This window comes from Mastomys coucha, unplaced genomic scaffold (assembly GCF_008632895.1).
Source record: "Mastomys coucha isolate ucsf_1 unplaced genomic scaffold, UCSF_Mcou_1 pScaffold11, whole genome shotgun sequence".
Classification (NCBI taxonomy): Eukaryota; Metazoa; Chordata; class Mammalia; order Rodentia; family Muridae; genus Mastomys; species Mastomys coucha.
In genome coordinates, this window is record NW_022196893.1 from 17,374,091 (window position 1) to 17,388,247 (window position 14,157).

The window sequence follows — 14,157 nt, forward strand, 5'->3', positions numbered from 1 at the left end:
GGTTGAGAGAATAGCACCTTGATTTGGCAAGCAGACAGGTTTATTCAGCTATTGATTGCTAGTCAGGGGTTGAGCCTAGGGTGAGTCAGCTGGAAGTGCATCATTAAGACTACCACCTTCACCAGGGCAATGGGCAGCCCTCACTGCCAACACGACTGGGCTTAGAATCACCTAGGAGATTGGTGAGGTGTAGCTCTGAGTGGCACTGTGAGGGTGTTTTCAAAAATACTTAACTGAAGGGAGACCCGCTCTGGCTATGGGCCGCAGCATCCCACGGACTGATGGGGAAAAGGAGAAATGCAGTGAACATAGCCCCCGCTCTGCTTCCCTCTATCAAAGCAGGACTGCCTTGCTCTGCTGTGCCAAACCCTCTGAAGCCACGAGTAAAATAAATCCTCCCTTTATTGAATTGTTTGTCTCAGTTGTTCACAACAGTAAGAGAAATACCGGAGGTGATTTGTGTGCACACATGCACACAGGCCTGGACCTCGGTCACACCAGCAGAGTTCTCTCGGGTTCCCTGCTCTCAGCCAGCACTCAGGTGCCCTCTCTCCAGTTCTCCCCAGGTCTGGGGTATGTGCTCTTGTGTTTAATGTGCACATCAACCTTGGGTGCCTCATGGGCATGGAGCTTGCCAGGGGAGGCTGGCTGGCCAGAAGTTCCAGGAATCTTGCTTCGCCAGCACTGGGATTTCATGCACACACCACCATGTCCTATGTTCTTGTTGCTTTGAATGTGGGTGCCAGGGATCCAACTCAGGTTCCCATGCTTGGGCAATACACACCTGACTACTGAGCTATCTCCCTAGCTCAGGGTCTGTTTTTGACAACTGTTCTCGCCAGCTGAGTGGGCTCACACCTTGTGGGTTTGAGCCAGGTTTCCTGGTGGCAGTCATCTTCAGTCTGGTTTGGAGTGCACCTCTTCACTGGCCTCCTGTTTCTGTAAACCTTCTCTTCCTGTCTTTTGCCAGTTTGTTTCAGAGTGTCACTAATACCACCCCCACACACACATACACACACACACACACAAACACACTTCCATTTTACACATGTGCTGAACACAAGATGTTTCATCTTGACTGTGGCACAACTCCAGCAATGCAGTGCAGAGGAGTGCAAATGTCCTGCCCCTGTCTTCTGCTCGAGGTCCGGCCTTGAGCGGAGCTGGGACCTGTGGCTTCCCAAGCTCAAGGTTTGCAGAAACTTTAGAGGCTGCTCCCAGAGTGGGGAGTTGTGAGCCAGAGACAGCTACTGGGGCACAGCTCGGCCTCAGGGCAGCAGAGGCCATGGAAGTCCACGTCCCAGACCCAGGTGCAGGCAGGCGTCCATCCTGGCCTTTGTCCCATGTTATCTTCGATCCCAGATTCCATGTCCTGCTCCATAAAGGGATTGTGTGAAGGTTCACACATAGCCAGGGCTCTAGTAATGAGGACATAGAACAGGCAGCCCCTTAGCAAAACCTGCGTACTGTGCTTCAGGTGTGTCCTGGTTGTCCTCCACTGTGCTCTGAGGAAGGGAGTATGACCCATGGTCATTGTGAAGGTGACAAGGAAAGAGTTGGTCCCTTTCCTCTGCAAGACTGGTTCTAGGTCACCTCTCTCCTGCTTGGAGGGGCCCTTTATTCTCACTTGTGTATCTGGGTGGCCCTCAAAGCGACAGTGTATAGGCCTCTGTTCCCCTGCTGCCTCCTGAGCAGATAAGGACATGCTGTACCACTTTAATAGGTGTGTAGAGTACCTTCCACACAGTCCCTCTCCTTCCCACCCCCAACTATCTTCCAGCCTCTCTGTGCCTCAGTTTCCTCATCTTAAAAGACTGGCAAGTTGGGAGAAAGGATTCAAGAACCCAAGAAATTCTATGCTCTGTCCTGTATGTCTCCAACAGTGGCCCAGATGGCACCTGGCCTTCTTTCCAGGAGGAGGGCAGGGGGCTCCTTGCAGCACCTCCAGCTCTTGGGGTTTCTGGCCAACACAGCTGAGCCGAGCAGGATGGGAGGTGGGTTAAACCAGTTAACCCCACGCTCTGCCTTGTGTGTCAGGACAGAGATCCCCTCCTTCATCTTTCCCAGTTAGGGAAGAAAGCCATGAGAAAAGACAAGCAGGCCCTCTTAGCCCTGTCCCGATTAATTTATTCATCTTTGCGTGTCGGCAATTTGTAAAGCTCAGGCTTGAGTAGCTTTAAGCAGACCTGTGTTCTCTGCAGTGCAGGAGCTGCTGATGAGCTTGGCCTCCACGCCCGTGGTCTTTCTGCACACAGGGCCCCGGGTACCAGGAGGCAGCATGACTCGGGGCAGAGCCACCTAGGATATTTGTCCATCCACGTACTTATCTTTGTTCTTCCACCTAGGGATTCTGTATATGGCCCAGGCTATACTTTATCTTGGATTGCTTCCACCTCAGCCCTCAACTGCTAGAGCTATAAACATGTACTAACACATCTGGTGCCACGGTGCCATTTAGGGAATGGAAAGGGGAAGGAGGATCAAGAGAAGGTGTGTGGTGGTCATTCTGGGCTGTCAACCTGACTACATCTGGAATTAACTAAAACCCAAGCAGCTGGGTTTTCCTGTGAGGGAATATTTTTCTTAATTAAATCATCTGAAGTGAGAAGACCCACTTTTAATGTCTTTTGAGGAGGGAAGATCCACCTTTAATCTGGTCACACCTGCTGGCAGCCTATATAAAGGACGAGTAAGAAGGAAGCTTGCATTCTGCCTGCTTGCTCTCCCTGGCAAGTCTATTCCTTCCCTGGTGTTAGAGCCTGCCAAATCCCGTGTACATATATATTCTATAAGTTCTGCTCCTCTGGAGAGCCCTGAGCAATGCAGGCTGGTAGCCAGGGTTCCGTCTGTGCCCTTACCCTGGGTCTAACTATCTGCACACGATGTGGAAACAGAAGCTGGGTGGAGGGCAAGAGTGAGTGACAGTCAGTCATCTGTATGTCTGAAAATGCCACAATGAAACCTGTCTTATGATACTAACTAAAATTTTAATGTAATGAAGTTTATTTAGTTCAGCAAAGCCAAAATGCTATCATTTTAACCTGCATGCCATATAGAATTACTGAAGAGAATCTTTGTCTTCTTTTGTCTATACCCACCATCCAAAATTATTCAGGTTCTGACAGCAGTACATATTAGCTAGGGTCCCATTTCAGATGTCCTGTGGCCCACAGCAGCCAGGCAGGCATACGGCTCAGTTATATCTATTGGCTTCTTTAAACACCATCTCTATTTGTTTCCTGACTCTCCATCACTGCAGGGCTGGCCCAGGGTAAGGCACAGTCCTTAGTCTGACTAAGTTCCCAATGGATGAATAATTTGTCCTTCCCGTTCTGTTTGTTGGAGGACAGTGTGATATCCCACACTGCCCAGGCTTCCTTCCTGTCCCTATAAATAGAGAGCCTCTGTAGGCAGGGACACTGTCAGAGGACCTGAAAAGAAGGGTCCAGTCTAGACCAGACAAGGTCACTCTAGCAATCAGGTCACCCCTTGACTCAAAGTGGGCCTTCTATTTATTTAGTATTTGCTAACACATGTAATTTCGAAAAGGTGAGAAAGTGCAGGCAGGTGGTTTGGGGTTTTGTTTTCTTAAGAGCCTACCTTATTCCTCATCTCCACCAGTCCCATCAGGTCCAATCACGCATGCCTGTGAATCCATGTGGCCACACAGAAAGGCAGCTTGCAGCCATACTCACAGTACACCACCCCACCGCTGCAGATAGAACACTGTCCCAGAACATGGAGGCCCAGGAGTTCGCGTGACACCTGGCTCGTCATGACCCTGGCAGCTACTCTGTAGCAGTGTGGCTGGCCACACAGCTCTGCCCCACTGTTCCAGCTCTTTGCTCTTACAGGGTTTTTATAGCTGTGGGGTCCTGAGCTGCTGCCTTTCTCCTACACCCTCATGTGTGGAACATCCGCTGGAAGATGCAGTGGTGGGCCCTACATCCTAACCCCGCCTGGTCACTGGGCGTCCTCTCCCTTCTTCTCTTCACCTCAGTCTTGAGGCAGGATCCTGGGTGTACCCTGCATCTCTTCTCTCCTCTTTCCCTCTCCAGTTTGTCCCAATGTACCTGGACTAGAATCCAGTGGTCCTGGTCATGCCATGAGCGGCAGGTACCGATGGTACCTTTCAGGGCTGTGCACATTTTGACTTTTATATAAGAAACCTTGTGTCTTGGGGCTTGGTGTACAGACAGGCAGTGGCCCTCTTCAGCCAACTCAGGTATATCATCCACACAGAAGAGTCAGATGAACTGCCACCAGGCCAAGGTTGGTCTTGTACAAGAACACTTGACAGAGCACTGACCTTCTGCAGCCCAAGTGCATCTGCCCTGAAGGTCTGCTAGGCTTTTCCCAGGACAGGGGTGGGTGGGAGTGGTGTGAGGGAGCTTTTCCCATTTTATTCACTTAGCAGTTCCTGCCCCACAGCCCCGTCAGCCCTTTACAGATGATTTTATTAAATACAGTTGGTTTTGCATCTGGGTTGGAATTTGAAGGGCAGGTTTAATGAGGCTGAAGGACACCGCCTTCTGCCTCTCAGTGGCCTCGGGAGCACCAGGTGTGATCCGGACACTGGCAGGTGTGCCGGCTCTGTGGCTCCCTGGGGCAGTGGACTCCTCCCCACAGCAGCATCGCTGGCCCCTGATGGCAATTCTTCCCATGGGACCTGCCTCATCCCTGCCACCTGTGGCACCCTAGCAGGAAAGCAAGGTGCTGCTACCCTCCATCTTTGAGTGTTAAGCCGCACAGATTTAACTGTTTCCTTAAACCTGACTGCTGATTAAGGAGGTGACTCACTTGTTAAAGTGCTGGTGAGGACCCAAGTTGGACCCCTACCACCCGTGTGAAAAAAACTAAGTACAGTGGTGTAAGCTTGTAGTTCCAATACTGGGGAGGCAGGCACAGATGTGTCCCTAAGGCTTGCTGGCTGGCCAGCCTACCCCTAATCCTATGGTGAACCCCAGGTCTCACTGAGGAGGACAGCTCCTGAGAGCAACACTCAAGATTGTCTTCTGGCCTCCACACACATGAGCATACAGATGCCATCTGTCTGTCTGTCTATATGTTTGTCTTCCTGCTCCCCTGCCCCCCAGCCTACCTGCTAAATGACTTATCCTCTCCCATAGAGAGGGAATTTGTTCAGCAGCAGATTTCTTCTTCCAAGCTGTACTGCTGAGAAGCTCCTGTTGTGCTTGGGGTACGGACCACCTCACTAGTGACGTTTGCACTATTAATCAGTGGCAGGGCAGGCTCTGCCACTGAACCTTTTACTGCAAGCATTCTGGGACAGTGTGCACACACTCAGCAACCAACAGGAGAGGTCTCAGCACTGTCTCCATTGTATAGATGAGAAATAGAAGCAATAGAGGTATGAGATTTGCCCTCAGTCACACAGCAGCAAAAGCAGGAGTGGTATTTGGCCCTGTTTGCCTAGCACTTATAAGCATTGCCCCCCTATACTGCCTGGTCTCTACACTCATTGACCATGAATGGCCGTGGGCCAAATTTGAGGAACCAACAGACACATGGAACTGCTGATGTTAACAGAGAAGGTAGATCTCCGCAACAGCATTGGGGCATGACTGTGGAATTCAGTGAGGTTGGTTTGGCCAGAGCCTGGACAAAAAAATCCATTGACCTCTGACGCCAAGATCCTTCATTCCCCTCCCCCCATTACTGTTGCCTCAGCTTTCAGAGTCCTAGCAGTGGGTTCTAAGAGGGACCAAGAATGTAAACAGGTCACCACATTGTCCTTTATGGAGGACTTATGTGCAGAAGACACTGCAAAATGCTGACTCTCTGGACAGATAAACTTTTCATTGAGAAACAGACAGAGCCAGTTTCTTTGGAACCTAATCTCTTGGAACCTCCCCAAGACCCAGACATGCCAGCAAGACTGTGTTGAAGAGGGTATCATTTAGCACTTCACATGGAGCAGGGTGAAGCAGCCTGGCTTTGGGGCTTGACTCAGCATCTTTCATAAGTGCCATGCCTGAGGGGAGGCACTGTGCACTCTGACTAGGTTGTTTGGTGAAACAGAAACTGTCTAGATCCATAGTGTCCTCGTGTTGGGGAGCCATAGTCTCCAGATTATGGCCCAGTCACCCTTGGCCATAGGGCACTGCTGGGGCTCTAAGCCCGTTCATCTAGGATGTCTACCTGGGTTGCATCATGTTGTGGATTTGGTCTAATGCTTGTATTATGTTAATTGAATCCCCAAAATTTTATGAGAATCTGCACATAAGATGCTGAGGGTCCCTGCCCCAGTTGGTTTTGATTGGTAAATAAAGTTGCTGGGGGCCAATGGCTGGGGAGGGAGACAAAAGCGGGACTTTAGGATTCTCGGACAAGGGACTGGGGGAGGAGGAGGAGAATGAGCCACCATGCTGGAAAAGGAGTAACTGCCACCCCTGAGAAGTGCAGGACAGAGAGACAGCCAGCATGTGCAGGACAGAGAGACAGCCAGCATGTACAGGACAGAGAGACAGCCAACATGTAAGAGCTGAGAAGAGCAGCCCAGGCTGGGTCTAGGGCAACCAAGATGGAATGTAGATTTTAGTAAGTAAAACTCACATTGGAGGGGAGATGTTAGCCATGTGGAGGTTTTGGATGGCCCAACCTTTGAGCTGTTTAAGACATATTAAAATATAAGGCTCTTTGTATGTGTCTTTCATTTGGGAACCCAGAACATTGAGACAGATGGCATGGGATGGATAGCGAGGAATGCACCACCATCAGGTCGATTTGAGTAGAGATTGACAACTGCAACAGCACCATAGGCATTAGTATGTCTCTAGAGTTCCTCAGGTGACCACAGTCCACAATATGTGCTCTTGGCTGAGAAGCACTGAGCCAAAGGGCATGCAGGGATTTCTGTCACTCTCGGTTCCTCACTGACCACAGACCCCACAGGGGCCCTCCTTTGTTCGATGAAAGACAAGACTAGCTGAGAAAGGCAGGCATGTAACACTGTGCTGTGTTCTCTCAATGGCTTTCCACAGTGCCAGGGTCAGAAGAGAAACCTCCCTTTATGTTCCCAGCCACCAGGGTGGTCGTAGCACTGGTTTGGTTCTGAAGTTAAGACAGAAGTCTCAAGAGCTGCCTGTAGAGTTCCAACACTGGCTGTGTGGAGAGACATACACAGGCCCTGTAGTTGTGCAATACAGAGCTGTCCCCCGACAGCCACAGCCTCTATACCATGCCAGCAATGACTTCATGAGTACCACTAGCCTCGTGTACCATGTTCATGACAGACAACAGTCTCTAATAAATGCATCATGTTCTCAGATAGGAGACACGGCTGCCTGCTGCAGCAAGGAGACAAGCCTTTTTAAAAAAGAAATCTGTATTTAAGGCCGTGTTTGTCTGTGTTCTTTGCCTGCCTTAAAGGTCACCTGGATAGATTTTTCCTTCTTTAGCATTGCAGGCCGTGAAGAGCCGGGCATTTCCATTCTCCCTCCATCCAGTGAACCTGGGGGACTAAATTAGATTCTGAAATTGAGTGTGCAGTGGAGTCGGTAAGTTACCGTAATGGGAGGTATCGCTTCTCACCTTGCAAGTAGCGAGGTCATGATAATATGAAGCGAAGTGGATTAAAAATAAAACCAAAGGTATTTATTTATGACCTGCTCAGAATTGGATTGGCATCCGTGTAAGTTGCATCTAATGGTGGAAGACAGTAGATTGATGTTGATGTGTCCCCGAGGACATGCTGCCAGGGAGATCTGCTCCATGAATTCAATTTAAAGGCCCACAGAAAGTATCCAAAATGCAAAGGAAATAGGGGTGGGGAGCAACAGTAAACGGCGATTAAAGAACATCCTGACACGTGGCTCTTGCGATTGGGCTGCTGGAGGTTCCCTCCTCCCTAGGCTGAAGATGATGGGGGCAGAGCCAAGCCTGGGCTACTGTCCCGAGTACCACTGTGGCCTCTCCTGGTTCTACCCACACCGATCGCGCTGTCCTGCTCCACCTTAATGGGCAGCTCCGTCCCATCTGTGGTCTTTCAGTTGGGTTCTGGAAGCTTGGTGGGCCAGTCCGGCAGCTGCCATGGATTGGGAACCAGGCCCACTCTTTTGAGTGGCAGTACTCTTTTGAGTGGCAGTACTCTTTTGAATGTTCTCTGTCTCTTATTAGCTGTCTAGAGCCAGGGCAGGATGGCTTCAGGGCCCAAGTCCTATACAGCTAGTGTGCAGAACCATTGGAAAGGAGTGTGCTGCTCCCTGGAGGGTGTGGCCTAGCTCACACCCATTCCTCTGTGGGAAGCTGTCATAACTACACAGACCTCTAAGGTCATGCCTGCTTAATTCTTCATAGTGTTGCAGTCTCCCAGGATCCTCCCAGTCCTTGATGACATCTCCAAAGTTGCTTTATGTGAGCCATCATCATCTGACAGGAGAAGCCAGGCTGTCACTGCTATGATGGGGGCAGGGGCTCACCTGCATCGTACCATGGGACTCCCCAAGGCCATGGCAGTCCTTTCCCTTCCATCACTGGCCTCAGCTGTTGTCCTCTTAGCCCTCAGACATCCCTGAGCCTGTAGGGGTGCCCCCACATCCCCACTCTGAGACATGGCATAGTGCATACCTGGGATGCTGGGTGAAGCAGAGGAGCTGTAGCATGGAAATTCCAAAGCCGGGCTTCTTCTCCCTGGTGCCAGCAGTACTGAGTGATGGTGGCGGGAAGCTATCCAGTGTGTACTCAGCCTGAACTCAGTGTGTGTATATACTGTGCACATACTGTGTGCAGTGCCTGTCAGGTGTATACCCACTTTGTGAATTGGGTGTCTACTTCTGCCCACTGTATGCAATGCATCTTTATTGTATTCAGTACATGCCCAGTATATGCAGTGTGTATCTGCTGTCCACCCACTGTGTGCAGGAGTGTCTAGTGTGTTCGTGTGTGCCTGTCTGGTGCTGGACATGTCCTTGTGGTCCATGTATCATCCCATTGGCTAGTAGGCCAGTCATGCTTGTTTACAAATGAGGTCTTTGGACTTCTAGGTGACATGAATGATTGTTCCCTGGTGTTCAGTAGAGTGTCTTGTTGCCCAGTCCCCAATGTCAGAAACTGTTACCTTAGCTTTGGGAAGGCTATGGAAGAGAGGTGGCTTTGCTGGGGGAACCTCTGTGCTGCCTCTGCCCTGTGCTACAAGCAGGTGGTTGAGACCTGAGGTGCTCACCTGATACACAAGGAAGTATGTGTCTCTGGCAGTTAGAAAGAAGCTGTGTGTCATTCTCTGGTTTCAGAGAGGCTTTTGGCTTTCAGAATTCTAAGCCTGGCCCATGGAGCCTTCCTGGCCATGGGGACAACTGATACTGTCTCCCTGAAGTATCAGAGGGTTTAGATAAAGGGGTCCCAACTGCAGTATGAGGAAGACCCACTGTATGGCTTCTCAGATGCTGAGCTGGGTGGCAGATAAGACTCTGTAAAAGCCAGAGTCTCGCTGGTTGGGGTTGGAGGTCGAGTGAGTAGGAGGGGCCACAACAGCCGAGGACACTGGCCCAAGCTGTCCCCCTGCTGCTGACCGAGATCTCCCAGGTATGTGCGTTTGGAACCTGGCCTGTAGCCTGGCCTCTCCCTAACTGTCTGTCTCTCTCCCCAGGAGTTGCTGCTCTTCCTCCAGAACCTGCCTACTGCCCGCTGGGATGACCAGGACGTCAGCCTGCTGCTGGCTGAGGCCTATCGCCTCAAGTTTGCCTTCGCAGACGCCCCCAATCACTACAAGAAGTGAACCTGGGGCCCATGGCAGTGGCCTCACCCTGGGGATAGCATCCCCTCCCTACCTGGGCAGTTGCTGGCCTCTGGACTGGTCCTTTCCTTGTGTGACCTAGCAGAATGGGCCCCAGCATGGTCCAGGGCTGGCAGGATAGGCAGCCTAGTTTGATGAGATACCAAAGAGAGCCCAGGAGAGAATCCTACCTTCAGAAGCTCAGTGTGGCCAGGAGTGTCCCTCACCCTGGCCCTACCTTGCCAAATGCCCTCCCTACAGCCCCTAGGCCAGACAGCCAAGAAGAAGTTTCTCTCAGAGAGCCCTGCTGTATGGATGGGTGCTAGGCAGAGGTGGGCAGCCATCTCAAGCCTGCTCTCAGCTGACAGATCTATTCTGTCAAGTGAAAGAATAAAGTCCAGAAAAAATGCTGAGCATGACTTAGGCTGAGCTAGGATTTCTGCACACAGAGCCTTTAATGACCACCATGCTTAGGTTTGACTTGATTGAAACAGGGCTTGATCAGGAGTTGGATCCTGGGAGACGGTGGAACAAGAAGGGCCAGGGCAGGCTAAGGCTTCTCATGGTCACTTTACTTTCTGTCTTTAATTAACCCCACTCCCTGATCTTATGGGTTGAAGGGTCAAAGAACTCCTAGTTAGGCAGGGGTTTTTGTCAGTCCAGGCCCCAGAGAATGTCTCTTGGGCCCAAACTTGGTCACAACAGGGCAGGAATTAGTGGCTCTGCAGCCCCAGCCTTGGTAGGGAGGTTCTTCCTACACCACCTGGATGGCACTAGCTAGGGGCTGCTGGGCTGGCATCTCTTCATGCCCTACTGCCCATCTCCAGATCCACTGGGTTGGAGCCTTTGCCCCCTGTTGCTGGGCTTCTCCAGGGCCCTCAGACTGGCTTCCCACATGTATCTCCCACAGATGCTCCCCAGGCTGCCTGACCTCTGTGATGTGGGATCCCCAAGGACCATCAGGCCCCCTGTAGGGCAAGAGCCTAGCCTCCAAGAGCAGACTCCTGTCCTCAGCTACCCACTGCAGCCCACTCTCTGACCTGCCCCTTCTTCAGGAGCAGTGCACTGCTGCCTAGGCACTAGGGCTCAGCCTAGAGGCTGTGGGGAAGACATAGGGGAGATGGGAGATGTGTGCCTGCCTCTGTTCAGATCATCCTGGGTCAGACATCAACTGAGTACTGTGCAGGCAATCCAATGTCCTGGATCAGCAGAGGGATCAAACCAGTGCCTGTCCTGGGTGAGGAACACCCAGTTATAAGGAAAGCTGCCTCTGTGGCTCTGTGGAGAAGCGCCATCTTTCCTGATCCTTCCATGGTGCAGATCACCCCTCAGCCAGAAGGGTAGGCCCATAAAGATCTGCCCCATGGTGTTTTTTTATGAGATGACAAGGACCCATGAGGTTAACTTAAGCCCTGAATGTATTTTTATGTGTGCAAATGCTTGACTGGGTGTACGAGACGCTGGCGACAGTCCTGTGTCTGAGCCCATGAGCTGAGCCAGGCAGGATGTGTGCTTTGAATGTGATGTGTTGGAAACACAAAATAAAGATGCTTCCTATGGCCTGTGGTCTTTTTATTGCATTTATGTGGTGGTTGGGGTGTGCACCGGTGCCATGGTCCAAACGTGGCAGTCTGAGCACAACTTGCTGGAGCCTATTCTCTTCTATCATGTGGGTATCAGAGATCTAACGCAAGGTGCCAGGCTTGATGGCAAGCTCCTGTATGCACTGATCCACCCACCTTGCCAACCCTTTGGTCTTGACTCACTTAGGCCCTGTCCCGACCCTGGGCCTTGTGCTCTAGGCCTAGTCTTGGTGACAGCAGTGCTGTGACCTTGCTGTCATGCTTGGGACCTCAGAAGAGGAAGGAGTACTTGCCCAATGGCACGGGCATGCCACTTTTCCTGCTCTGATCCTCTGAAGTCCAGACTTGGTACTGCCAGGAGCCAGACAAATAAATGCCACCTCCAGACCTTCTGTCAGGCTCTGGACAAGAGGCAACTCCAAGTTTTCTTTGTAAAAAGCTTGTACTGAGTTGCCCCTGGGATCTGGGCCCCTCCACCATACCCCCAGGAACCCAGGACATGTCACCCGACCTTCAGTCCCAATGTAAGAGTCAAGGCCCTGGTCAAGCACCTGCCACATGCTGTCATTTCCTTAATTGAGTACTTCCCTGCCTGGGATGGGTACCTGAGGCCCAGAGTTCCTAGACAAGTTCCTTCCCTGGGTGGTAACTGGGAACACCGAATTCACAAGACAGACTCTATCTACTTAGCTTTGCTGTTGCTAAATGCCTGAAGTGATCCCATGACGCAGTCACTCTGGCAAGGCCAACTATGTTGGAGAGGGGAGGGTTTCCTGGGATGACTTGCTCATGTGGGAGCACTCATGATGAGCTGCAGGAAGATAAGGCCCTGTCTCAAATGCAGCCAGATGGCCTCCAGGTATGTGTTGTCCTGGGCCAGGGGTCTGTTTGCCCTATCCTGGAGTGTTTGTGGGGGTAGAATGCCTGAATTCAGGCCCCTCCTGGAGCCTTTCTGCTCTTCTCTCTGTGCACTGCCCCATTCCTCTGTCAACCGAGGCGTCCTTCCCTCTGGTACGACGTTCAGCTAGCAGGACCAGGACACACAAAACTGCCGCACATGACTTGGAGCCCTTCCAGACTCTGAAGCTCCTGGTGTGGGAGATGCTTAACAGGTAGTTTTGGAGGCACGTGGATAAATGAACCTTTGAGTCCATTTCACTGAAAAATTGAGATTGCTTAACATCTCCCATCAGAGAAAAGGGTGGGACTGGGTGGTTTACTGCTGCATTCTGCTGAGAACTTCAAGAGCTAACACCAGTCTTCCTCATATTCCATCAAAAACCCAGAGAAGAGGGACCATTTCCAAACTCCATTTACAAGGCCAACATTCAGTTTCCTTGGTACCAAAACCAGACAAGGACCTCATAAAACAATTAAGCTACAGGCCAGGCCACTAGAAGAAAAGTCAAAGAAGGGACAAGGAAAAGACAAAGGACTCAGGAAAATCCTTAACAATCCATGAATTCACGACATATGGAAGTACAGTCCATGAGGGCTAAGATTTGTTTCCAGTGTGCAAAGATGGTTCAACTTAAAGCATACCAGTAAATATGGTATGCCTAATTAACAGAACGAAAAGGCCATGTGATCGTGATTTACATGCAGGAAGGGCAGCTGAAAAATTCAATAATCTTTCATAATTAAAAACATCCAAGCTAGATGCACATTAATCCCAGCAATGGGGAGGCAGAGGCAGGTGGGATCTCTGTGAATTCAAGGCCAACCTGGTCTATATCATGAGTTCCAGGACAGCCAGGGTTATACAGAGCCCTGTCTTGAAAAAAAAAAAAAAGTATCCAAATTGGGTATAGAGGAATTATTTACAGTATAAAGGACTATACCTCTGCAGAGTGAAGACCCTGTGTGAGAAGCCCATACCCAACAATTTACAGTAGAAAGCTGAAGCCCTTTATAAGGCCTGGAATGAGACAAGGAGGGCTGCCTGCTCTCACCACTGGAGGAACTCAATACAACACTGGAGGTACTCAGCACAGCACTGGAAGTACTCAGTACAGCACTACAAGTACTCAGCCTAATACTGGAAGTCTTTCCTGGATTAAGGTGATAAGGAAGAGAATTTAAAAAGGAGTCAGAAAGAAGATAGTAACCCATCCACCCCTATTTGCTGTTGGCATGATTTTACCAAAAGAGAGAAATTATAACTGGTAAACGAATTAACGTCCTAGCATTTGCTGTGAGAGTAGCAAGCTCAGAGGAAGGAATCAAGAGAACTGCTCCATTTACAATGGATGCAATAAAGCAAAGTACGGCATAAGACAGCAGTAAAGGTAACAAGGCAGTAGGAAATCTGTTATCCTAAAGGCTAAAGCACTGATGAAAGAATTGATGAAGGTGCGGCTACACCAAAAGATGCCCTTGTCCATGGATTGAAGAGCCAAGATTGTAACGTCTTCCAGACTGGGAAGTAAAATCCCTGCCCCAGTCCCAACCTCATAGCTCACGGAAAGCAAACACCCTAAAATGCATTTGGGATGTAAAACTCAGCCCATTCAGTGAGCTAAAAGCAAAGCTGAAGGCACCATACTGTTTGATGCCAACTATACTGCAAAGATCCTGGCCTTGATACAGTGTGTGCACTGGTCAGAGTTCTCTAAAGAAACAGAACTGATAGATTCCATCAATCCATCTACCCATCCATCAATCCATCTATCATCTACCCATCTACCCATCCATCAATTCATCTATCCATCTACCCATCTACCCATCTACCAATTCATCAATCCATCTATCTATCTATCTATCTATCTATCTATCTATCTATCTATCTATCTACTTATCTATCTACCTATCTCTATGTAAGGAGAGAGAGAGAGAGAGAGA

At 50.2% G+C, this 14,157-nt stretch overlaps 1 protein-coding gene across 2 annotated transcripts in view; it reads left to right on the plus strand.

The window, feature by feature from the left end:
• The window catches only part of Tbc1d22a (TBC1 domain family member 22A), a 297,153-nt gene extending 285,860 nt beyond the window's left edge, over window positions 1-11,293 (plus strand). For both annotated transcript variants that reach the window (XM_031352182.1, XM_031352197.1), the window contains one exon: window positions 9,608-11,293. In XM_031352182.1, coding sequence (XP_031208042.1) covers window positions 9,608-9,736 — 129 coding nt within the window. In that variant the 3' untranslated portion in view covers window positions 9,737-11,293. The remainder of the gene's footprint in view (window positions 1-9,607) is intronic.
• The last annotated feature ends 2,864 nt before the right edge of the window (window positions 11,294-14,157 follow it).